The sequence below is a fragment of the Cyprinus carpio genome, chromosome A4 (genome assembly GCF_018340385.1).
Source record: "Cyprinus carpio isolate SPL01 chromosome A4, ASM1834038v1, whole genome shotgun sequence".
In the NCBI taxonomy this organism is placed as follows: Eukaryota; Metazoa; Chordata; class Actinopteri; order Cypriniformes; family Cyprinidae; genus Cyprinus; species Cyprinus carpio.
The window spans coordinates 6,852,042-6,879,837 of NC_056575.1; the positions used below are offsets into that span (position 1 = coordinate 6,852,042).

Here is a 27,796-nt window from a genome sequence, read left to right on the forward strand (position 1 = left end):
CTAAATATTAAGTGGCAGGTGTATTTAGTGACTCATGTAGAACCTTCATGGACAGCTTTTTATGCTTGCATTGCAAAGTACACTGTCCAAGTGGGTCTTCAAGGTCTGTGATCTGGCATTTGTCCTGACAAAGTCTTGTTCTTTTCACAGTCCAATTGGGGGGACACTCAAAAGTTAAACGCAGAGCACGAATTCTGAGTATGGGTCACCATACTTGGCTGTATGTCACGTCACTTGCTCACTTACTTAGGTTTAGGGGAATAAACAAAAATAAATCAATCAATAACAGCAGCAAAAAGGGTTTGGGTGACATGAGGGAGGATAAATAATGAGCGAATTTTCATTGGGCTGAAATTATTTTAATACATTTTCAGAATATAATATATTTGTATGTGAAGAAAAACTAAATTAAAAGATAATTTATCTAAATATCTAAAATGTATAAACTGGAATAAGGAAACTTGACAAAAAATGTAAACAATATATTAACAAAATAAAAAAAAAAAAAAAAAAAAACAAAAATACAAATTATATATATATATATATATATACATACACATATATATATATATATATATATAGATATATATATATATATATATTATATATATATATATATATATACATATATATTAAATAAAATTATTTGACCTTTGACCTGACCATGTTTTGCTTAAGTCTTATCTGACATTATCAAAATTAATTTGTTCTGACACAGTTTAACTTTGGGTTCTTGTCATATTTTATTGCCATTTTCTAAACTATAGCGAATAAACTATATATATAGTTTTTTACATTTGTGTGTGTGTGTGTATGTACGTGTATATATATATATATATATACATTCATTAAAACCTGATCATTTTATATCAGGTTTGGGTGATATCATCTCGGTGTATTGTGAAATGAGTTTATGTTCATCATAATCCATGCCATGTTCTGCCTCTGGTTCTTTTGCTAAATTTGAATGCAATCTCTCCTGCAAGTCAAGGTGACCATGGAACCTCATTAATGTTGCATTGCTTTAGGCTAATTGTTCCCTTCTCTGATCTCTCTCGGTCTCTCGCTCTGATTTACTTTAAGGGCTTCCTGCGCTACCGCATCGCAAGGTCGAGCGAATGTGTTTACTGAACATCAGAGGTTTTTCCACCGTCAGGTCTTTTTTTTTAGCCATGCTGAGTCAGACCTGAAATTGACATTTTGCCGTGAAACTGCAACTTTCTTCTCTAAAGTAATTTGTCTGTTCATAGTGAAAAAGAACATGCAGCACGACTGAACACAATCATAGTCAATCAGAACATACTGTATCTGATGCTGAATATATTACGATCTGGCAGAACTCAGCAGAAGCAGAAGCAAGCAAACTTCTTCTGGTTAGGACAAAAACTAAGATTTACATAAAAGAGATTTTGCTGCTTGTCACTTTATCGTGTTGAACCTGGTTAGGAAATGCTTAGGTCTTTTTAACGTGACTGTTTCTCTCTTTTTCACTCTCGCTGCAGGTTAAACATTTTGCTGGGCGGCATGACTCCATTCTACTTCCACCTGGTGAACATGTTTCTGCACTGCATGGTGACGGCGCTGCTCATGCACACCTGCGAACAGTGTGTGTTTGAAGACAGCAACTTCTCTTTTCTCACCGCACTGCTTTTCTCTGTTCACCCCATTCACACCGAAGCTGTGAGTGAACATGCACAGCATTTTTTATTTCTACTTATTTCAACTGTCATATATTCTGAGTCCGTATATGTTGTTGTATGGCAAGGGCTGTGCAAAGGCAATAACAAAAATAGCAGTGTAAGGGTTTGGAGTGACATGATGGAGAATAAATAAATAAATAAATAAATAAATAAATAAATAAATAAAAAGAAACTTTTCATTTTTGTGCAAAATTATTTTAATACATTATTTTAAAACATTTATTGTGAAGAAACAATTCAATCTTTTGTTCGATATAAATGCTATAAATAATATTTAATATTTCCATAACATTTTTAATATATATATGCAATTTGTATGTCAATTATATAAATAGATACATATATAATACATATATAATATGTAGAATTTTCATTTGTGATTAAATTTTATTGTGATTTCAAATGTATTATCTATTTATTATCTATTATATATTTTGATGTGAAATGTGAAAAACGTCTGTAAAGAAAAAAAGAAAATGTAACATTTAAAAACATTAAATTAATTAATCATGAGAGAATTTTCATATCTGGGAAAGATTATTTTAAAATATTTATTGTGAAGAAAATCTTTTGATTGATATAAGTGCTATAAATAATATATAATGTTTCCATAATATTTTAATTATATTATATTATATTATATTATATTATATTATATTATATTATATTATATTATATTATATTATATTATATTATATTATATTATATTATATTAATATAAATAGTTTATTTATAATATAATATTCATTTGTGGTCAAAATTATTTTAATGCATTTTCTGAACTTTATATATTTTTCAATCTAATGAAAAAAAATCTAAAAAAAAAAAAAAATTTAATTAAAAAATTAACATTAATAAAAGCCAACAAAAAAAACTATCTATTGATATAAATGCTATAAATAATATGTATGATATAAAATATTATAAATAATATTTAATTTTTATATAACATATGTAATGTATTAATCATATGTCTGTGCATACTTTATTATTATTTATTTAATATATTCAAAATTAATGTATTAAAATGTTTAAATAGTTAATGTAATATTCAGGATTTCTGTGTTTAATGTTTTGTGAAATTTGAGGGTTTCTTTGGGCTTCATAGAGATGTGGACTGTGTTTGAGTTTTTCCACGGCAGAGCTGCAGTTAGTTAACAGTCGAGTGTTTGCTGGGTTGTTTAGAGTGAGTCCATGCCACCGAGCCAGACTCCGATCATCAGCTCTGTGTAAACACCATACATCAACAGCTGCATTAATGAGCATACACACACACACACAAGGCTGCTGGAGGAGTTGTTGTCTTCAGAGTTTTGATTGATCAAGCAGAAATATAATTAGTCTCTGGATAAATAAAAGAAAGACAAAGAGGAGGTGCTTTATTCAACTCTCTGTGTGTGTAGAATTATCATAGCTTTCTTTCTCGTTTATTTATTGCCACTTTCAGGGTAGTGCCAGCGAGAGATGAGAATTTAGAAATGATGGACGAATAGGGGATAATGGGATTGCAAAATGTCACAAGCCAGATTCAAACTCACATTAACTGAATGGATACCATGGCATAATGTATCAAATACACAGTTTAAAGATTAGCATCATTTTCTAACTCTACATAAATCAAGTTTTCAAACAAGTTGCATCACAATTTAAACCTCAGGATGTGATGTTCTCTTAAAAGTGCACTCCCTTTAAACAAGTATGCATAATGCTGTACAAAATAGTATCATTAATGTTATAAATTAATTTTAGAATGTTATAAATTAAATTAAAATAATTATACATTTTCATTATACTTGAGTACAAGTTCATTTTTTGAGTTTTAATTAGATACATTTTATGTTTTTATAGTTTATATGTATAATTTATAATTTTTTTGTGGTGGGGTCAGTAAATAATATATGATTTGTGATTTGTGAAATATATCCATTTAAAATTGTTTTCTATTTTAAAATATCTGCATATTTTAAAAGGGATCATCTGAGAATAAATACTGGAGTAATGACAGCTTTGCCATCATAGAAATATATTAAAATAAAAACAATTCTTTTGCAATGTAAAAATATTCTGAAATATTATTACAATTTAAAATGTTTAATTTTATCAATTTATTTTAATGTTTTTTTTTTATTATTTGTTTTTCTATATTGTTTTGCAGCCTTACTTCAAAAACACCAAAAAAATCTTACTTATTCCAAACTTCTGACTTTTAGTGATGCTTTATCTCTTGCTTTCACTCTCCTCTATCTATCACATAAAAAAAAAAAAAAATTAAATAAATAAATAAAAACAACCCTTTTGCCTTAGAATTGCCTCAGCTTTGAACACATGCTCCATGGTGCCTTGTGAAACAAAAAAGCAGTTGTTTGGTGTCAATATGATATCTGATAAGGTTATCAGGTTACATCAGCTCCCTCGATGCGTGCAGGAGATGTGCATCACTCAGGTTTGTCCTCACAGCAGGGACTGCCGGCAGGCCATCGGCTAGTTGTTAGTCAAGAGGAGCATCACTTGACAGGCATCAGCAGGCTCCTGATGGAGGATGAAAGGCCTCCGTTCACTGGCATTCTGTCTCTCCCTGGAGACTGTACTGAAGCCTGCCTGCAACCTGCTGACCATCTGTCCCACTTCCTCCATCACAGCCACCCGCCGGCACCCGCCGCTGGCCACTGCCCATATCACCACACTGTCTTTTAATTTAAAAAAAATGAATTAGTTATACATTTTTTTTTCATTCTATTCTCCCATTCATTCAGTTTCAGACATTTCCGGATAGATGAGTCATTTTTTCCAGTTCTTAACTTTTCTAGCTCAGCTTTCCTGCTCGGCTTTCAGCTGTGCGTGTGCGATAAAGTAAGTTTGTGTACGTTTCTCTCCACTATCTGTTCCTCTTAGGCTTTACATTTATAGTGTAAGTGGAAAACAGTTTCTGGATTTGGTTTTGCAGCAGTGGGATGCTGTGTGTGTGTGCAGACCCTCTGTTGGCAGGGCAGGGCAGAGCCCGACTGCAGCTGTTCTTGAGGAATTCCTGTCGAATTAGGTAATTGGCTGAAATGAGGTATAGCTGTGGGTCTTTCTCAAAAGTGCAGCATTTCAGATCCCCAGCTTGATATGCAATCAACCAGTAGATGTGTGTGCGTGCGCATGCAAATTTAATTGCCAGGCTTAACATGGGGGAAGAAGTAGTCACAATTGAATCCACACATCTATGGATCCACTTTATGGTCCAAGCGTCTTAAAACACAATAGATTAGGAACATGATTCTTATTGTATAGTACATGTAGGTACTCTCTGCCACTGTCCAGGGTGAAATACTCCATTATAGGAGGCTGGAAAATGGTTTATTAGTGCTGGTAATTGTCTGTTTGAAATAATCAGTGGGAAATGTGTAGGAGGACAAACTCAATGCAAACTGTGTGGGTATTAGCATTATGCATGGTTGGGTGTTTTTTGGATTGTTCTTACAGTCCTTCTGGGAAGTTCCTAGATACAGTAACAGACATTTGTAATTATGTGATATACATGTGCAAAAAGTCAAAAATCATTCATTTGGATGTTATAAGTTGCAGTCAATACAGCTGGATAAAACAAAAACAGTCATTTCAGGCTGCAAAGTAAGGCTGTGTGTGTGTGTGTGTGTGTGTGTGTGTGAAGTAACAAAAATGTGATTATTTTAAAGGGGTGTGTGTGTGTGTATATTTAATAATATATATATATGATTTCTAATATTAATACATAACATAAATAATTTACTAACATTCAGTAAATATATATTTTATAGTATATTTAATAATATTTCATAATTAAAATTTTATTAAATTGAAATATTTAATAATATTTAATATAATATTTTTTTTTTTTTTTAATAAAACAAAATATATATATATATATTTTTGTAGTGTTAACGTTAGTGGTGCAGAAATTATCTTATCAAATATTTTTATACTGAGTAATTAAAAAAATAGTCAAATGATAACTGCAGTGCATGCATTACGACATTAGGGTGGCGTTCATGTGTGCTTATTTCATAAATACTATTATTCCGACATGACCCAAAGGCAGCATTTATACACGCTTTCAGTGGGTGATTTTGTGTCTGCAACAGTGTTTTATTACAGCAACTGTGAAAGTCTGGGGCTAGATTTGCTGACAGGTCCACTGCCCCAACATTTACATCTGTTTTCAGCCCATAAACACTGCAGCCGGACTGTAATACCACACAGATGCTGAGCTGTATTAAGGGCTGCTGGGCTTTCTATGTTTACATTTAAGATGATGTCTCAGAGTAGTGAAAAACACACACACACACACACACACTCCCTGTCCCTCACCAGTGGTGCATGTATGGTGTGTTGCTCCGGGGTGTGTCTTCAGGAAGTGTGTGTGTGTGTGTGTGTATAATTCAATGGAATTCTGCGTCTGGGGGATGGGCTTCAGAAACCCTCCACATGTGGAGTGTGTCAACTGTGGGATCATTTTAACATTTGTGCCTCTGGCAAAAACATGCAGGAAAAAAAGTGCAAGAAAACAGATTGGAGAGGACAGGAGGACTTTATGGATGATGTACGTTTTTAGGGGGATGGGAAGATAAAAGGACAGAGCCGACAGCGCCAGGGAAATAAATCTCTCTCCCTCTTGCCCTCACATTTTCGTTCTCTCCTTCCCGCTCTTTCTCTCGCCTCATTTGATTTCGCTCTCCTCCATTTGTCTTAAAAAGAAGCCATCATTAAATGTGCAGTGGCTCTCCTACATTGCAAACACACACACGTATCCACCTTTTCCTCTCAAAGTTCACTCTTTCACACTACCCTTTATGCCACAATGAAAGTGAATATAATTAGAATGTAGGATGAGCGTCAGCACTCAAACTATTTTGGGAGAGAGATTAAATGACATTGAAATTTTAAGCATTTAAACTAATTACTATCACTATTTTATGCTACATTTGTCAAGGAAAAATGAAAAACTTGATCAGCATCTAAAAACTCTTTTTTGATTATTTTATCAAATATAAAGGACAGCACTTTTAGAGTTTCATCCCCCTATCTGATGTGAGCATAAGTATTGGGACAACTGAACTTAAAGCAGATGCAAAAGTTTTAAAGCTAATATTTAATTGCAAATCCCTTGCATTTAATCACAGCAGTGAGTCTGTGACCCATAGGCATATGGAGATAACAGAGCAATTTTGTCTTTCTGTCCCAATACTAATGGAGGGCACAATATATACACAGTCCACATCTCTCTCTCTATATATATATATATATTCATACTCGTATATACTTTCATATATAGATATACATCATGGATTTTAAATATGTCATACTTGTGTGTTACAGGTATCTGGGATCGTTGGGAGAGCAGATGTGTTAGCCAGTATGCTATTCCTCCTGGCCTTTCTCTCCTATATTAGGTAACAGATCTGACAATGAAAATGTAATGCATTGATTACAGAATCTTTTAATTAGTTTTAATTATCCAAACACAAAAATTTAGTATCCATTCATTTTTATCCACAAGTTCTTGAGCCTGTGAACGTGAAACCTGGTGTATTTTTTGTCAATATTTGTGTAAATTGTCTTTCCAGTTACGTTTGTGTAATATTATCAAACCGAACAATGGACAAATTTCAGATTTCATGATGTGTTTGATTGCGATTCATTACTTAGTTGATGTTTTCAGCATTATTGAAAATATCTGTAAATCAGACCAAAATAATCCAATTTATTTGACTTGCGATAAAACATCAAAAAAAAAAAAATTTTATTATTATTTTCATCAATTAATAATATTATTTAAATTATTATGATTTTTATGCTGAAGAGAGCCATGAATTAGAATTGTAGTCAGACTACGCGAACCAAAACTTTTCTATTTTATTCCAATAATCTTTCTAAAGGGTTCATCAGTCTTAATTTTGGAAGGAAATATTTTTACAAGAATCAAATATTTTTTCAGGATTCCCCCAATAAAAAAAACAAAAAAACAAAAATCATTTAAAATAAAAATAAATCTTTAACAACATAAAACATATATAATAACACCACTTATCAACAATAATAATGCATGCTTGCTAAATAGAATCATTTATTTATTTAAAAAAAAATGACCACAAACTTTTGAAAGGTACTGTAAATATGGTGACTTTCACTTCTTTTTTTCAGGAGTGTGTCAGTGAGCAGTATGGCAGACGGGTTTCCCCCCACAGTGTCTGTCTTGTCACTGGCTCTCAGTCTGTTGTTGGGCACCTGTGCGATGCTGGTGAAAGAGACAGGCATTACGGTGTTTGGCGTGTGCGTCCTATATGATTTCCTGGTGCTTTGCCGCAAACCACTCATCTTGTAAGTGTTTGTGTGTTTTCTTTGCCATAATAATAGTGGATGCTGATTATTGTCAGCTAGCATGGCTTTGGAAAGCTGTATGTGTCATTGTATTGGAATTTTTACAGACAGCATGCATAACAACATGACATCATTACTATCATATTTTATCACTTTTCAAACAATTCTCAAATTGTCCTTGATTGGTCGGTCACCTTTGATTTAGATCTGAAATAGCAAGCTTTTAAATCTCTTGCTGGTGTGCAGTATATATAAATGGTATGTAAAGGGATTAAGGAAGGCCGCCTGTCTCTATGTCTTCTATGACAGAATCTTCAGTGGAATGTTTATGGAGAATTCCACTGTGGCTGGAGTATCGGAGCTGCCATATGCTTTCAATCTTCAGCCCAAGGCTGACACATTCAGTCGGATCTCATAGCACAGACACTCATTAAATTCGTTAGGTTAAAGTTTGACGATCCCTGGACAGACATTGATTGGTTGTATGTGCTGTCTTAAAATTGGCTTGGCTCATCAAAACATGTTAATGCATGTGGACACAATGTATGACCTGGGGTAGTCACCTTTAGGAGCCAATTTAGTATGTTGCATTTCCACAACTGAATATTTTGATTCTCTTTTGTAAAAAACATTTAATAACATCATGAATATTGCAATGATTTAATGTACTTTCTATTTAGCCATTTCTAAAAATCTTGCCATTAGATTACTTTCACATTCAAAAACGCAGTGGCAGGTTCAGTTAATTTAGGTAAAACAGTACAAAATGTCAGTTTTAATACATTAATTCATAACTTCATTAATTTGTCTGCATGATTACTCAAAGAAAAAATGTTCACAAATTTCTAATTTTTGTGTGTGTGTGTGTGTAGGTTTCTATAAAAGTGAGTAAATATAATTTTTTGTTGATTATTTTAAATTAAACATTTTGTATCAGATTATAATATAATATAATATAATAATGCATTTCATTATTATTTATGAACCATTTTGTATTAGATTCAAAATGTTTCAGGTAATATATATATATGTATATTTTTAACCTAATTGTTTTATAAAAAATTTGGCTGTATAGTAAAAATATATTTTTTTGTAAATATTACTGTACACATTGATTATTGTCAACTGGGCTATATAATCTAATGTAATGTAATGTAATAATGAAAATGTAAAAAAATTGCTTTGCTATTTGTTTTGGCTGTTTGGTTAAAAAAAAAAAAATTCTGAATGGAACATCCCTTTAAGCTATTTCTGAGCAAATTCAAAGATATTGCAATATACACTGAATACTATAATATAATGTTATATATATATATATATGAAAAAAATATATATCTATATATATATATATATGCTATATATATAAATATATAAATTTTGGCTGTTTGTTATATATATATATCTATATATTTTTGTGTGTATTATATATATATATTTATATATTTATATAGCAAATATATAATATATATGCAATATACAGATCTGAATATATATATATATTATATATATATATGTGTGTATTTATATATATATAAAATCATCCATTTTTTGCATGACCACAAATGACAAAATTTGCATTACAAAATATGTCTAATTATCACATACCGGCAGACGTCTCAAATGAAAGCAAATTAGTTTTTTGCTTCTTTAATCATTTAAAAGACAACTTTCTGTTTGACTGGTATCAAACAAATTGTAAGCAGATGATCTAGCCAAAGATCAGCGCACAGATCTGCGATGAAGAATACACAAAGCAAACTTCCAATTACAGCTTGGCTCTTTCGTTCTGCTGTGGCAGTAATTGGCGTTCAAAGAGAGTCAATCAGGCGACACAAACAGCAGTCGCACTCCCCAACTCAACCCAGACTCTCTCTCTCTCTCTCACTCTCTCTCTCTCTCTCTCTCTCTCTCTCTCTCTCTCTTAGCGTCAACCTCATTTGCTTCAATTACAATCTCAGTCACTTAAAATGTGCACCGTGTCCAGTGGGTCTTCACTCTCCAAGAGTGTGAAAAGCTGAACAAAGGGGCTCATCAGTGAGTGGAAAATAGTTAGGGACCCCTTGACTGGCACTTGGGTTCTCATTACTGTAGGAAACACAAGACAGAGATACCAGACTGATCCTTGAGTGCTGTGTGCAAACATTACACCCCTGTATACACATTCACACACAATCCCAAGCTCATTCCTCTCCCCCCAGGCTAATAAGCTGCTGTCCCAACCTTGCTGTTTTAATGGTGTAAAATAAACTTTTTCATGGTTTTATGGTATTATTTTGACATTAACAGTCCTAACAGCATTTTAACCACTCAGAAAATTTTATTAATATACAGTATATATATTTATCATGTTGCAGTAATGCATTATTTTGTCCAGCATATATCACTACAGCACTTAAATTCTGTTCAGTGCTGGTGATGTTTATGCAGTTGAGTCTCTGGACGTTCTCATGTGTTCTGCCAAGATCAAAAACACAAGACATGCATCTATTTCTCTGCATTAGTCACAGAGCACTTAACCTCAGGGACGGCAAGGACCTCAAAGATAAACATGACATCAAACATCCAACAGCAAAAGCTCCTTTAATCCATTATTAAGACAATAAACATATATAATCAGAATTTATTTATCATAAATTCATTCAAGTGCAACAATTCACAAAAACTCAAAAATACTTCACATCATTTTCACTTCAAAAATCAATTTTCAAAAGCAATCCCATGTTGTTGTAAAAGCTATTGGATATATTATATGTAATATTTTCTAAAATATATTTACCCAGCACATAAAGTGGGTTTAAATGCAACATGTCTGTAAAATATGTTGGATTTTTTTTAAACAGTTATTTTTATTTAAAATTATTTTTTAATTGTTATTTTATTTTATTATTTATATATTTATATTAATTATTAACTATAATTATTAAAATACTAACCCCACCAAAAAATAATAGCTTTAACAAAATATTTATTGTTCATATATAAATCTTTAACATTATTTTATTATCTTTAAGAGTTTTTTTTTTTTTTAAGAAATATAGTCTTTTTAATTTTGCTTATTCAATGTTTATTCAATGAAAATGACATAACAGAAATCATGGATTGTTTTTAAACATGTCCCAGATTTTAGTAACAGCATTGTATTATGTGAGTTTTATTTATTTATTTATTTATTTATTTATTTATTTATTTATTTATTTATTTATTTTTAGTTTGACCACCTCAGGTTGATTTCAATTATTCTATTGATTGAGCACCTCCTTTTACTAACCATCTGTCGCAAAAGTACTAAAATACATTATAAATACATTTGAAAGATTTTTCATTTTGAATCCCATTCAATGACAGGGCCATGTATATTTTTTAGGTAGATTATTAGACTTAAAGGAATATTTATGAGATATTCAGGCATCGCAGTAACAGGAAGTTAAGAAACGCAGCAGAAAAGAACATCCGTGACACTTATACAAACAGAGTAACATGGGCTGTGGGCTGCTGGCAGGAATGATAACGCTCTGCAGACTTAAAGAACAGCAAAGGAAAGATTCCTTTCTCCATCTACATCTCCCTCTGGGGAACGAGGGCTCTGCAGCTTTATTTGATTTTCAAAAGTGGCCATAAACCTTTGCTGGTACCCATGACCCTCGACACAACACAAAAAATAAACCCCACACAAACAAAAAAAAAACACACACAGACACACAGTGTGGAGTGTGTGATTGTGACTGATAGTCATTGTAATGCCTGCAGACATGCTGTCTCTCAGTGTATGTTTTGGGGGGGGTGTGTGTGTGTTTGCACTAAAGGGGGTGGAGTGTCTCCTGTGGCAGTTGTTATTATTAAATGCATAAGATGACACTTGATGACACATCTCTACGCCAGTGAAATATTTATAAGAGTATCAATTACAAACTCCTCACAAAGACCTGACATTAATGAAGTAAATGCTCCCAATTCCATTAACATGATTGTTTGCCTGCATTTGTACTGGTAGGAGTAGACATGCCATAATTATCTTATTCCTAGTTGCTATGATGCATTTAATGGCACAGCAGATGTTGACGTCTAATTTGTATATTCATAGATGGGGGTTTAATTATGCTTGTTTGCAAAAGTTAAAAAAATTGAGGCATTTTAAAATGAAACTGCATTTGGTACTCATTTAATTCCCATAATATTTCCAAGTGAAAGAGCATATTTAATGAGGATAAAATGTCAGACAGGACTTAATTTTGTCCACAGGATTTAATTCCTGCAAAATTTCACATTTATAACACCCCCCCCCCTCAAAAACAACACCCACCAATCGGCTGAAACTTGGTTGCCCTTGGTGATGTCATCATATAAGTAAAGTCATTTCATAGGCAGAAAATGTGTATATTGTGATGAAATCTACATTTTATATTTTGGAAATTTTTATGGAATAACATGCACAAATGAATCATGCACAGTAAGACTCTCTAAGAGTTCCTACATTGGTTGAAAATTAGTGGCCTTGGTGATGTCATCTATTTGGATGAAATTTACATTTTATATTTCGATTTCTTTGGAACAATATGCACAAATGAATCATTCACAGTAAGTCTGGGAACTTCCCGATTGATTGAAACTTAGTGGCCTTTGTGATGTCATCTGAAAAGCACATTTTTTTCAGAGACAAAGAAAGTGTTCGTATTTTGATTAAATATACGTTATATTTTGATTTCTTTGAAATAACATGTACAAATGAATCATTGACAGTAAGACTGGGAACTTCTCCATTGGTGGAAACTTGGTGGCCTTGATGATGTCATCAGAAAAGTTGTTTCAGAGGCGGAGATGAAACATTATTAAGACTATTTGTATTTTTGAATAACATCCACTGATGATCACATTAAGAACAGGAATGTGAATTAATGAATTTGAATTCATTAAACAATAATTGTTCAGTATAAAACCCCTCCCCTTTTTCCATATCTTCTCCTTTTCTTGTAACCAGACAAAATGCCAGAAAATGGAAATAGCGATAAAGGGCAAGGATAGAGGTGGGAGGCTTGCGTTTTTTAATATACTGTGCTGTCTTTGAGCTCAGTTACTGTTCCCTGGAGTGCAATATGCTCTGAAAAGCACTGATGAGCGCGCGCACACACACACACACACACACAGTCATTAAGCCCAGCTCTCTGCAGCTCTGTACTGAATCAATCAGCAAAAGTGCGATGTACTGCCTAAGCTCCACTCCTCCCCCACCCCCACCTCCTTCTCTCGCCTCTTTTCTTTCATTCATCTCACCCACGTTTCCAGACACCGCTGTCATGGTGTCATGTTACACTGAATTAAAATTCACTGTAAATCACTGCACTCTCAAATAAGGATGATGGCGTTCCAGTTTAGAGTGGCATTTTGAAGTCTGTTAAAGAGTGTTTGTGTGTGTGTCTTTTCACTTGTTTTCTTGCAGTTTTTTTTTTTTTTTTTTTTTAAGATGTAGTGGTAATTAATTGAAAGCGGCAGTAAACAGATTAACATACCCGTAAAGTAATTCGCTGATGGTTTGATTAAGTCAGTAATGAATGAAAATGAGTTCATCAGCTGATTGAGTTATGGAGTCGTTAAACGACTGTCACATCTGGTTATGCTTTCGTTCCAGGCACCTGTCGCACTCCAGGTTGAAGGAGCTCGTCAGAATTTCCAGCCCATTCATCAAACGCGCTTGCATCATCTCGTTACATGTAAGTAGCTATGTTTTTACTGCCAAATGACACAATGCTTCCTTTGGCAAGGCACCTTCTGAATTTAGCTGATATTCCTTAGACTGTGCTTTGACTTAGTGCTTAAAGGTTTGGGCTGGATTATATGGTCTCTTACAGTGTTCGAATTGTGTCAAAGCTCTTGGGGGGTCCCCCCCCCCACCCCACACTACCCAAAAAAAAAACTAATAATATACATTTGTATTTATTTATTTCATATAATAATATAATTTAATTTACTTTACTTGTGAATTTCATTTACTTTGTGTGTTTCAGAACATGTTTTTGCAGCTGAGTGTTTACTATATGTAAAATTAAATAAAAATCTATATACTTTGAACAGTGCACTTGTAGGCATTTTATTTCATAAAAAAAACGAATTTATCTTGAATCTAGTTATATAACCCTTTCATATTTTCTAGCGGAAGTTTTCATAGTTGGGTAAACTTAAAGTGGTGAATGAGAGACTACATTAAATATATGTTTTGTCACAATAGTGTTTCTACCGGGGGGAAGGAAGTCGACCGGAAGTTGAAGTCGGCCGCGTGCCGCCGTCTTGTAGCAGAACTTCACTTGCGTTAGCATCCCATTGACTCCCATTCATTATGGCGTCACTTTGACAGCGAATAATTTTACATCTGAGGCGTTTAAAAAACTCATTTGTCCATTATTTATTTCTAAAGATACACGACAATGTATAAAGGGCTCCATTACCTTCTATGTTACATTATGGCCCCGTAGAAACAGTTTTTGTAAAAATAGGCTAACGATTGCGTCATAACCACTCGACTCTCTGTCGCACAGTAGAGAAATTACCGTACAGACAGGAGGAGAAGCTCGCAGGCAATCGGGGAGACGTCCAAGAGATATGGCGTACTGCGTTACATTTTAAAATACTATACAAAATAATTAATCAGAATACTTACTCCTGCTCACTCACGCCAAAGAACTCCCCGCTCAAGCTTGCTGTCTCTGCAAGATTAACCATGGCAGTTTGCACACACAGCTACTAGAAGATTTACATCTGTCAGACAGGTTGCTGACGTCATCAAGCTTAGATTGAGTCTGCGCGTCAGAAACGGAAGTTCTAAAAATCACTAAAAATGGGCTTCACTTGTCTCAATTGAGTTCCAAAGGGGTCGCTGTGTCCATTTCTTTTACTGTCTATGGTTTCTACAAGAGGGAAAAAATTGAAAGAATTTGATACGATTACGATGCTGATGACCATTAATCAATTTCGATCTCTTGATTCACTATCAATTCACATGAATAGGCCTACTGTACTTACTGTTCTTGGGTTAAATTCAGTATTTTCTTGCATTAACTTCAATATTCACTTGTGTGTGCTTATACGAGTATCTTTTTAAAATGTATCATTTTAAAATCTAGCGTTTGATCTTGTCTAAATATTTATTCAAATGCAAAACCTAAAAAATAAGTAAGCAGTTATGACATGCAATACTCTTTTGAGCAACTAGACTAGATACATGTATATTTATTAGAGTGGGTAAACAATGGCATTGCAAATGGAAATTATTATTTTTTCTGGCCACAAAATGATTTTAATTTGCCTCTTTGCATTGAATTTAAACCCTTTTCTCTCATTTAACCTTAAATACTACACTAATTGTATCTAGGCTATACTTAATAACGGAAAATAGGATACAATTCATAAACAAAAACGGTTTGATCTGCATGTTTGTATTGGGCGTAATAATCAATGCATGTGTGTCTCACGACAATTTGTGGAGAGTTAGCAACCCTCCGCTTTGTCATCGTTGACACAAAAAAACCTTCACCTGATGAACATTTTCATCAGTAATAATTTCCTTAATTAATTAACACTGTTTTTTGAGCAATTAAGGTTACTAGATTTAAAATTATCTGTTTAAATTCAGATGGGTGCAATGCAAGCTTTTTCTCAGAATTACGTTAGATGGCTCAATTACAACTAACAATCCGATAGTGAGCTAGCATCAAAGATAAAAAACAACTATGACAGACCAAGATTATAATAAAGTAACTGTCCTATTCTAAGATAAACACTTATTCAGTAGCAGTAAATTAGGTGTACCAAACAATTATAAAACAAAGAAATATTATCTTACCGTCATCGTAAGGTAAAATAATGAGGAAGGATCACTCTGCCAGCCAGTCACACAGCGACGTCGCGCCCGCGGTCTGTAAATTCCTTCAGAAAACAGTGTTGTGGGCGCACTTGAGCGTATTTTCAGACGCACATCTAATTTGAAGTAGCTTTTTATGGGAGCGGCAGCGCAATACTTCGATAAAAAATAGATAGGGCTATGTCAAATATTGTTTCTATTTTAGTTTTAATGAAAAACCAGGGGTCATTGTAATGCCTGCATTACCCGGACCCCCCCAGCCCCCCCTCAATTCGAACACTGGTCTCTTAGCTTTGAGCTCATCTATATGCTAGCAACCAACTAAAAGCTGGCAGATATGTGCATTAAAAATTCACTGTTTTTTTTCTTCCAGGATAATTAACCAAAAATAAAAAAATGACCCTAACCATGTCCAATTAAAAAGTGCTCTTTAAGCATACTTTTTCATGTCCCTCCCCCCAATATTTTTAAAAGGGATATTTAGCAACCCAGTTACATTAACAGAGGTTATATCTCATTTTTTAATTATTTGCGAAATTTTATATAAACTATATATTTTATTATTTTTATTGCATTATCTAATTTCTTTTTTTTTTTATTATTAAATTTAAATCAGCATTGGCATTTCCATCACATTTGCATGAACCCCATGACCTCATCTGTTCACTTGTAGCAATTTGTAGCATGTTTTTTACTGTGGGTTTTTCTGCAGGTTACAGTCATCATGTCTATCCGTTTATGGTTGATGGGTGGATCCATGCCGCTGTTCTCAGAGCAAGACAATCCGGCATCCTTCTCTCCATATCTGCTCACCAGGTCAGCCTGGCTGTCATCCCTCACACATCTTTATTTTAAAAGAGTTAACAGAGAAATATGTTCTCATTCACTGAAGACCAGTTCTGAGGAAAGTTACTTTTAAAAGTAATGGATTACAATATTGCGTTACTCCATAAAAGTAACTTAACAGTAACATTATTTTTTGTCACCTGAGCTGGGCTTGCTGTTTTGTTTTTGAATAACAAAAAAGATACATTTTTGGCAACTGTAAAAGCCATTTCGTACCAAAAGTGAAATGATTAAGTACCTCTGCACCTCATTCCCAATTCAACTCCCAATCAACACTGTGACAGGAGAGGTATCAGTGAATAAATGGGAAAACAGTAACCTGTGGTACTTATTAAAAAAAAATAACTCTGATATTTCTTTGTAAATTTAATAGTGATGCATTGGACTAAAGTATGGCGTAAATGCTATTTAAATCCAGTATGGGGTCTGATGTAGTTCGGAACGTACACAAAAGCAGGAAAACCTTGACATTTCCTCCCATCCATAAATAACAGAGAGAGAAAGCTGTACTTTTACTCATAGTACTGAAGTATTTTAATGTCTGTTAGTGTACATGACTTTGTCTTCTATAATTACTGAATGATCATTAATATTTTATGTGGATGCATAACAGTTCTTAACAGTTTCTTAAAATACCCATGTTATGACTTGTTTGGGATTATATTCTACATAAGTCAGGAGGAAACTATCCAAAACACAATAGTAACACCCTGGCAACCACCCAGAAAATCTTAGCATTATGAAAGTGACTTCAGCCTTTACATTCATTGTAAAAAAAAAAAAATGTTTTATAAATTTTTTAACCCTTATGTTGTGTTCTGGGTTTCTAATACCAGGAAAGTAAACACATTGGATTAAAACATAATGAAATTTCCCAAACAATGTTACAACAACTTATCAAAACACAATTACTCAACTCACACAGAGTGACCAGCCTACAAAAAATTGGGTAACACTTTAGTATAGGGACCAATTCTCACTATTAATTACTTGCTTATTAGCATGCCTGTTATTAACTTATTGGCTGTTTATTAGTACTTATAAAGCATATATTCTGCATGACCATATTCTATATCCCTAATCCTACCCAATGCCTAAACTTAACAATGACCTTACTATTAATAAGCAGCCAATTAGGAGTTTACTGAGGCACAAGTCATAGTCAATGGTTTGTTAGTAGCGCGAATTGGACCTTAAAATAAAGTGTGACCAAAAATTCCTTATAAATTTCTCGTTTTGCTATATTATTACCAAATATTTGTTCATTCTCTTCATCAGATTGTTTTCTTTTAATCAATACAAGTTTTGTATGTCTTTTTGGAACTGATAGCTCATAGTCCTCAATGATCTGAGCTTATGCACATCAGTTTTTGAGTGAAAAAGCATTATTTGTGGATAATTTTGGCAGTATTTAACACAAAAGCTGAGATGAATGAGCTCAGATCAATGAGGCCTACGATCAATCAGTTACTAAAAGAAATACAAAACCAAGTGAATTAAATCCAAGTTTGAAACCAATATTAGGTGATAGTATTGTATGATGAGAGATTTATAAGCAATTTTAAAAGGCTGGTCATTTTTACAGGGAGCACCATATTAGGTAAAGGATTTCAAGCACAGCACAAGGATTAAACTTTATATTTATTCATTTATTAACGTTTATTAAATTATTTAACCAGGCGTTCTGTGCTATCTTTTTAGGTTTCTTACATATTGCTACCTGCTCGCCTTCAATGCCTGGCTCTTACTGGCTCCCATAGTGCTTTGCTATGACTGGCAGGTGAATGGTATCAACATAAACACACAGCAGTCCCGACATCTAAGTGAATGCTTGATGATTACTTAAGTTGTGATTGACAGGTGGGCAGCATTCCTTTAGTGGAGTCTCTGTGGGATCGACGGAATATTGCTTCCCTGACTTTGGCTCTCGTCATGCTGGCGCTGAGCCTGAACTGTGTTACATGCTTACAGGTGAGCACACACACACATTTCCACATGTCAAGACAACCGCAGGAACCACGTCTCAGCAGACTCATTCTGTCATAATTTATGAAAAACATACACACAAATGTAGCTTTCTCATTTTGACAAACATAAAAGCCTGCGCTCATGCTGCCTCACACCCCGCTGTTCTTGCGTTCTTCACTCCCGTGCGCTTCAAACGCAATTCTTCACGACTTATCACCATAGCAACCCGTGAAAAATAGCAGCGATTGTGAAAATTAGTGCAAACGCTCACGTGAAGCAGATGTTTGCCGTGAGCTAATGCATGCATTCTTCTTGTGCATGAAGTGAGATGGTTTCTTTTTCTTATCAGAATATTCAGTTCTTCAGGCAGTTATTTCTGCACATCCCTATCTTGCAGTTTTTGTGAGGTACATATGCTGATTGTGAAATTCTTATATCATTTTCTTATGGCATATGAATGTGATTTTAGCATCAAAGACACTGGAAAAAATAGTCCCACACACTGCTAGCACCATTTCAGTAAAAGAGCATCTTCAGGCATTTTAAAACTTGGCCGTTGCGGTCAAAGACCTTTGATAGTCAATTTAAACTATTTTAAAATGCCTAAATAATGCATGTTTATTTGTTCAGTAGCCTCAGATACACCAATATTTTTAGTTTGTTATGTGCTGGAAATGGCCGTAAGTTGAAATAATGGGTGGTGTGTTCATGATACATGCAGGTTTGAATCTTTTGTTCTGTTTTTTGCTATTTTCTATGCAGTGAATGACCCAAAAAAGCCCATATGTAAGAATAAAACACTAAGTGCATTTACGAAAATAGCAAAGCAATCAAGTTTTCAAAACCTTGAGAGCTTCAGCCATTGATAAAACATTCACAGGCGTGTTTAGGAAAATATTCGAGAAACTGCAATAGAATTTCAAGGCTGTCTTTGTCGGGCCCCAGAATGCTCTTTTAGTTGTTTGCCGCTGTGTTGGCTGTGTCCTTGAGGGATCTTTTAAAAATGTTCACGTTTCTCCACTCCAGTCCTTGAAATTGTGAAAATCATTTTTAGGATGGCTGGTCCAACTCCACACAAAGAAACTAAGATGGAGGGAAAATGAAAGAGAAAGACAGGGAATATTCCAGTCCCTGATCAGCAGATCTCATATCTACTGACTGAATAATTCATAGTGTGTGTCTGAAACAAGCTGACAGACCAATGTCAGTAAACTGCCTGCTCCTTTTACTGAAGCGTGCAGATGTGTGCAAATGTTTAATATTGAAAAAAACCTGGTTTTCTCATTCCGTTTATATAGATACAACACTCTCAGATTTCATATTTTATGAATGTTTCACAAGTGAAATGATCCTCCAGTCCAAACTTGTTCTGTATACACTGAGGTCAAAAGTCTGAGGCCACATTAGATTTAAAAATCATTTGGCAGTTTTAGAATTTTGAACATTTTAAAATAAAGAAACATAATAACATGCACTTTTTTTGAATAACAGTGTGGTAATTGTAAACTAATTTAAATATTAAAGCTAATTCGAAATATTAATAAATACTACATAGTATATAAATAATAAAATAATAACACTGGTCAGTAATCAAATTTATCAAGCAAATGTGTGACATTGATCATGTGACTCCTTTGTACAGACGGTCAGATGTTCTTGCTTTTATTGAAGCTGTTTGAATCATACTCAAACCATGCAATCAAAATGTGGGCTTACAAATTTTCACTCAAAGAAAGGATCTGAAGGACCGAAAAAAAAGCCAAGGTGGAAGGGAATAAAGGAAGGAGGGGAAGAAGCAGAATGAAAGCGCAGAACTGAGCGAGACGTGTTAGTCTATAGAGTGCCACTGAATGGAGTTTGGCCCAGTGACATTTTGGGACAGACTGCGGATGACCTCTGTTTGTGCTGCCATGACAACAGATGGCAACTGGCGAAAAGGATAATGCCAAAGCTATCATCATTCTCATGATCCAACTTTAGCCCAGAATATTTCCCAGAAAAAACATAAGCTTGTAGGCTCTGTGTATATGAGTGTTTTCTGTCTCTCTCTCTGTCTGTGTTTGCATTGCTTTCAGTTTCTGTTTGGATATCGTTAGATAGATAGATAGATAGATAGATAGATAGATAGATAGATAGATAGATAGATAGATAGATAGTTAGTTAGTTAGTTAGTTAGTTAGTTAGTTAGTTAGTTAGTTAGTTAGTTAGTTAGTTAGTTAGTTAGTTAGTTAGTTAGGTATATAATGTGTTTATTAGTCGTTCGTTCGTCGTTCGTTCGTTCGTTAGTTCTTGGCCACGCCTTCATCATGTGCGTCTTTTGGCAGCGTTCCCCTGATCAGCTGTGTACCAACGATTCACCCTAATGACTTTCCAATCTGTCTCCTCTGGAATGTTTACTAGGCTAATTATCTCACGCAAAACACACACAAAAACACACACAGGCCTGAGAGCAAGTCGATAGTACTGATTTGTGGCCGTGAATGTTATCAGCACGTTTTTATACAAGCCTTTGTTCATTTCTTGACACAGTCATTGCATGTCTGCTCATTTGTTGCTGAATCTGAAGTTAATTATGATGGACTGGAAGGCAGAAATCAATACTGAAACATCCATATTCTGTCTGTGGATATGAGAGTGAAACTCCAGACAATAGCTTTGGTTTTATTATTAATTTTTTTATCAGCATATCGGCCTATTCAAAGTAAGCAGAGCGTGATACAGTTATGCCCCCCCACCCCACAACCTCTCTTGTTCTAGCTTAGATTTCATAACCAATTCATATCTTTGTATCGACCCTTCATCCTCAGCTGTCATATTTAATGAACTTATACATCAGTTGAAACAACGCTAGCTCATATTTCAAGGATACGCACTTAAATAACAGTAATAAAGATATGGGAGCTCTATAGCAGTGTAGAAAAGCCCATCTTAGTAGTGGAGATATTGCCTAGAGTCAGTAAAAAATGTGTCAGGCATATCATCAAGTGTGTTTTTGTGTGTGTGTGTTGTGTATGTTTGTGTTTGTTTCATTTCTGTTCATTTCACCCAGAATACCATAGCAATGCAGTTAAACACACAGAAAAACATCACAACCTCATAGCAAACACCAACATATTATGAAAACATCTTCATCAGTTTGACAACACATGCACACAACACAACCAAAAACAGAAACACACCACAGATACTCACAACGCAACCAAATACAGAAACGCACTACAAATGCAAATGTATTTGTCTGAGTAATTACAGCACGTTTCTGTATTTTGTAGGCATTGTATTTGCAGCCCTTTCTGTATTTGGTTGTGTTGTGAGCACTTGCAGCCTGTTTCTGTATTATCTTTAACATTTTACTATATTCAGTGTGTTTCTGTATTTGTTTGTGTTGTGTGTATTTTTAGCATGTTTCTGTATTTGGTTGTTGTGAGTATTTGCAGCACGTTTCGTTATTTGGATTGCATTGTGAGTATTTGCTGGTAAAAGTATTTGAATTATGATAATTTGATGGTGTTTTTTTGGAGTGTTTTTTTTTTTTTTTTTTTTTTTTTTTTTTTCATGTGTTTTGTTCATTTGCAGTGTGTTGAGCCCTCTTGTCCACTATAAAAAAAACACACTCAAAGTGCCAAAGCAACACCCTAGCAACAAAATAACATTGTGACTGTGGATTTTGCATAGACAAGCTCAACTGAAATTGTCTGCAGGAAATGTAGAAAGTTTGGTTTCTCTAACAGCAAACAGCTTCTGGTTTCTCTCTACATCTGTCTCAGTTTTTCTTTATCTCTCTCTCTTTTTGTAGAAGATGAAAGGGAAGGAGGTGTTGGTGGGCGTGCTGTTCTTGATCTTTCCCTTCATCCCAGCCAGTAATCTGTTCTTCCGCGTGGGATTTGTGGTGGCGGAAAGAGTTCTCTACATGCCCAGGTTTGTGTGCTTGTGTATTGTGCAGATGTGCCTGTCAAAAATATATTGTGACGGCCTTAGAAAATGTCATTCCTTGCTCTTCAGATGACTTTTTTCTAAAGCATTACAAATTCAACCTCCATTTTTCTCTCCCTCGTTCTCCTTCATCCTGCTGTAGGGATCACACACCACTGATAACAGTACATAATCTTGAACCCTTCTTCCCATAATGCATGTGTGTTTGTATTTATCCTAACTGTCAAGATTAAACTGAAGTTTGAACAATAAGGCGAGGTATTTTAGTAATCTTATAAGCTCAGAGTGTTGCGGTGACCCGACAAACACACACACAATTACAAGTACACACAGCATTATATCCCTGAGTACACTTAGTTATGAGTATGGAACGGTTTGTGTTCAGTGAGTTTAATGGTGTTAGGATCAGATGGGCACTTATCTTGGCGTTTAGGCGGTACTTCTCTATGCATGTATGCCAAGTATTAAAATTTGTCCTGCATTTGTCCTGAATTTTTATGCGTATTTTTATGCCGACTTTGGTAAAATATGCAAAACAATCCTATAGACTTATATAGAAGAAAGGATCTAAACCATATCTAGAGATCAAAATATCATAGAGCATAGCGATACTAAATACACTGCATATTATATCAACCAAAAAAACAATGTCTTAGCATAGTGGATGCAAGTTTTGCATTGGCAAGCACACTCACGTTTTCTTCAGTGAAACTCTTGTTCAGTTGATGTGTCTTCAGAACAGATTTACAAGACAAATTCATTTGATCTGTGAATGTACCACATGTTTCAAAAGTGTGTGTGTGGGAAGCAGTGAAAGTATGTGTGAAGCCGCAGGAGTCCTCATATGTTCTGATTGAGAGAAGTGGGTGTTGACGGGGAAAGGGAGGTGTCGCTTTCTGGGAAGCAAAGCGGAGAGACAAAGAAAGAAAATGAGATTGGAAGGATATTGAATCAAAAATTAAGCCCCAGAAACACTTCAGCACTGAATAACAACAAAAAACATGAAACAGATATTCCCAGGGAATGTGCTATTTGATATAACTCGCTTTTTCCTTCGACAGTCTTTTTCAACATTAGTAAGTAGTAATATTCTCCGTGTGGTAGATTCATGTAATTGTGTTTGACTTGAGCTGTTTTTGACCTGTGTTTGAGAATAAACAGTGTGAGGTGTGGAATCCGATCGGCCCCCTTTCCTGTGGCTAAAGGACTGAAGGGCGTTTTGTCCTCTGAATGGTTACCTTCAAATATGTGCTCAGGTCTACAAATATAATTCACAGATGTGTCTGATTCCGTGTTCGTGCTTGCCATTTTAAACGCTTTTGTCTTGATGCTTACCTGGTGGATCATACCAAGGTTACAATAATTTGCAATAGTGTTCGATAATAATAGCCACTGAAAAAAAAAGTTTAAATAAATAAATAATAAAATAAATAAAACATGAAATCATTTTATAATTTATACAGTAATAATTTCTGCTATTTATGCAATATTTTTATCCTGTAATGTATTTGGTATTTATGTTTTTATAAAAGCTGATTCTTAATCTTTGACATTTCTTCTGTAATTTTGAATATTTAGTTACTACACACATAAATTATATTGTAGATACTTTCATAAGAGTTGTATGATTTTTTTTAACATAAGTCTCATTTTGAATATTTAAAGTCTTGCATAGACATAATATTTTTAAAGGGTATATTATTGCTGTTTTTCATGAGAGTTAGCTGTCTCCTAGGAAATGGTTCTTCAGCTCTCTGAAATAACATCAAATACATGAGAGAACATTAAATGCTGAAATGCATTAGCATCACAGTTTAAAATGTGCCATTTACCACCCACAATACTCTCTACAGTACATTACCTGTGGAATATACACAAAGGTCTGTTCTATCTATGCAGGATTTTTCCATAACAACACTCTCTTTGTGTGTCTGTCCAGTATGGGTTACTGTGTTCTGGTGGTGCATGGGCTGAACAGACTGTATTCAGTTGTCAGTCGCTGGGGAGCGGCTGCACTAACTGTGTCCATGCTGGTTGTCCTTCTCCTCTTCTCCTGGAAGACCGTCCAACAGAATGAGATCTGGCTCTCCAGAGAAGCCCTGTTCAGGTGTGTGAATGTGCAGATTCACTTTTTGCTGAAGATGAAGGCTGGGATTTGCAACACAGTAGCTGGTTTTTAATACAGTTTTAGTTAACTATAATAACCATGGTTATTTTTTAAGTTTTAATTAATTAGCATGAAGTTTTCCATTTATTACGTTTTGCATTTTTATATGCATACATTTAAAAATATATGTATTCCAGTTAAAGTTTCTTTTATATAAAGTAACAATATATATATATTTTTTTAAATGTAGTTTTAGTTTTAATTGACTATTTTTATTTATTTATTTATTTTTTTTACATTTCTAATGTGATTTACCTTGAAGTTTTGCATTCTTTGGATTTTCATCCTTTCAAACTGTAAATCCGAAATGTGTTTTCTTTCTCTGTGCCTTCGGGGTCCTGATCTATTTTCTTCCTCCTCTGTCAGGTCTGGCATTCAGACTTTACCTCACAATGCTAAAGTTCATTACAACTATGCCAACTTCCTGAAGGACAGGGGACGAAACCAAGAAGCCATTTACCACTATAAGACAGCCCTCAGGTAAGTGTGTGTCTGTGGGCATGAGAGCAATTTGACACTGAATGGTTTTTCTGCTGAAGGAATTATTTCCAATTTCCAAAATACACCTTAATACCCCAGTTTCCTTCATACTTTTAATTAAGAATCAGTGCTTTGATTGATTATGTAAATCCATAAATTGCCTGTGTGTTTTTGCATAGACTGTACCCTCGACATGCCAGTGCTCTGAATAATCTGGGCACCCTGACTCACCAGGCTGAGGAAGCTGAAGTTTATTACAGGAGAGCGCTGAATATTAACCCTCAACACAACAGAGCTCTCTTCAACCTGGGCAACCTTCTGAAGTAAATACAGAAATTCATAACCTTCTGAAGCAAAGACAAATTGGTAACCCTCTGAAGTAAATATTATGGAAACCTGTTTTAAAAATGTAATAATCTCGCAATTCTGACTTTTTTCTCAGTGAATTGTATATGAAGGATATAAACTCACAATTCTGACTTTTTTTTCTCAGTTATTTCTCGCAATTCTGACTTTTTTCTGACTTCTTTAGTCAGTATTGTGAGATATAAAAACTCACTATTGTGAGTTATAAAGTCCAATTCTGAGGAAAAAAAGACTACTTGCTTAAAATTGCAAGTATATCTCACAATTCTGACTTCATAACTCGCAATTGCAGAATTCTGAGATATACGTCAGAATTGTGTGATGTACTGTAAACTTTTAGAATTACCTTTTTTATTTTTATTCAGTGGCGAAACAAGCTTCCATAAAATATACAAATTGGTAACCTTCTAAAGTAAATATGCAAACGCTTTTGCAATATTACTTTTGTCTGAAATCTGAGAATGCTGCATTTGTGTGCCGTATGCCAAGGTTGGAAGGCACCCAGGCACATGCGAATGGTGGAAAGGATAAAAATAGTGTTTGATGTTGTGGTTCACAGAAGTCATTTTATGTTTTTTTGTGCTGCTGCCTTCAGTTTTGTACACAGCCACTGTGTCTGTGCATATGAGGAAGAGGATGATGGTGTTATTGTTTTGCAGGTCTCAGGGGAAGGAGGAAGAGGCGGAGAGGATGTTGAAGGAATCTATTCGTTACGGTCCCCATTTTGCTGATGCCTACTCCAGCCTCGCCTCTCTATACGCTGACCAGGTCTTGCTTTCTGTCATTTGTTCTCGTTTTAGTGAATGATACACATACAAAGTGATCTTTTTGGTCTGTTTTTTTGCAATATCTTATAAAGGCCATGTTTTTTGTAAAAAGGATTACTTATTTTTTCCCCTGGTTTTTGTGTAGGGACATTCAAAAGAAGCGAATGAAATTTATACCAGGGGTATTGAGAACTGCCCCGACAGTTCTGACCTCCATAACAACTACGGCGTGTTTCTAGTGGACACAGGTAAGAATCTTCTAGAACTCTTTAAACTAGATCAACTCTGCCACGATGGAAGGGTCTTTAAATGGTTGCAAGGGTATCAATATGTGCTTGCTAAGTTATATTTGGTTGATTTCTTGTTGCTATGCATTTGCTAGGGTGTTCTAGGTGGTTGCCAGGGCCTTATGCAATAGCCAAGAAGCTGAGTGGTTGGTTCCACATTGATATGTGGTTGCTAGGGTGTTCTGAGTGGTTGTCGGGGTGTTATTATGCAGTTGCTGAGGTGTTTTATGTGGTTGGGTCCATGATGCTAGGGTGTTCTAGGTGGTTGCCTGGGCCTAATGCAGTAGCTAAGTTTTTTCTAGTGGTTGCTAGGGTGTTGGTTGGTTTGTGGTTGCTAAGATGCTTTATGTGATTGGTTTTACATTGCTATTGTGGTTGCTAGGGTGTTCTTGGTAGGGCTGCTAGGGTGTTCTAGGTGGTTGCCTGGGCCTTATGCAGTAGCTAAGATGTTCCAGGTGGTTGCTAGGGTGTTGGTTGGTATGTGGTTGCTAAGATGCTTTATGTGATTGGTTTCACATTGCTATGTGGTTGCTAGGGTGTTCTTGGTAGGGTTGCTAGGGTGTTCTAGGTGGTTGCCTGGGCCTTATGCAGTAGCTAAGATGATCCATTATGTTACTAGGGTGTTGGTTGGTATGTGGTTGCTAAGATGCTTTATGTGATTGGTTTCACATTGCTATGTGGTTGCTAGGGTGTTCTTGGTAGGGTTGCTAGGGTGTTCTAGGTGGTTGCCTGGGCCTTATGCAGTAGCTAAGATGTTCCAGGTGGTTTCTAGGGTGTTGGTTGGTATGTGGTTGCTAAGATGCTCTATGTGATTAGTTTCACATTGCTATGTGGTCGCTAGGGTGTTCTTGGTAGGGTTGCTAGGGTGTTCTAGGTGGTTGCCTGGGCCTTATGCAGTAGCTAAGATGTTCCAGGTGGTTGCTAGGGTGTTGGTTGGTATGTGGTCGCTAAGATGCTTTATGTGATTGGTTTCACATTGCTATGTGGTTGCTAGGGTGTGTCTTGGTAGGGTTGCTAGGGTGTTCTAGGTGGTTGCCTGGGCCTTATGCAGTAGCTAAGATGTTCCAGGTGGTTGCTAGGGTGTTGGTTGGTAT

General features: G+C 34.9%; 1 protein-coding gene across 1 annotated transcript in view; it reads left to right on the top strand.

The window, feature by feature from the left end:
- Positions 1–27,796, top strand: part of LOC109097212 (protein O-mannosyl-transferase TMTC1-like) — a 38,540-nt gene that overhangs the window by 3,750 nt on the left and 6,994 nt on the right. Inside the window, exons 2-14 of the mRNA XM_042739089.1 lie at positions 1,503–1,680; positions 7,038–7,111; positions 7,863–8,039; positions 13,663–13,744; positions 16,601–16,704; positions 18,436–18,514; positions 18,595–18,705; positions 22,499–22,620; positions 24,575–24,742; positions 25,169–25,282; positions 25,462–25,605; positions 26,308–26,416; positions 26,561–26,663. Of these exons, the coding sequence (XP_042595023.1) occupies positions 1,503–1,680; positions 7,038–7,111; positions 7,863–8,039; positions 13,663–13,744; positions 16,601–16,704; positions 18,436–18,514; positions 18,595–18,705; positions 22,499–22,620; positions 24,575–24,742; positions 25,169–25,282; positions 25,462–25,605; positions 26,308–26,416; positions 26,561–26,663 (1,565 nt within the window). The remainder of the gene's footprint in view (positions 1–1,502; positions 1,681–7,037; positions 7,112–7,862; positions 8,040–13,662; positions 13,745–16,600; positions 16,705–18,435; positions 18,515–18,594; positions 18,706–22,498; positions 22,621–24,574; positions 24,743–25,168; positions 25,283–25,461; positions 25,606–26,307; positions 26,417–26,560; positions 26,664–27,796) is intronic.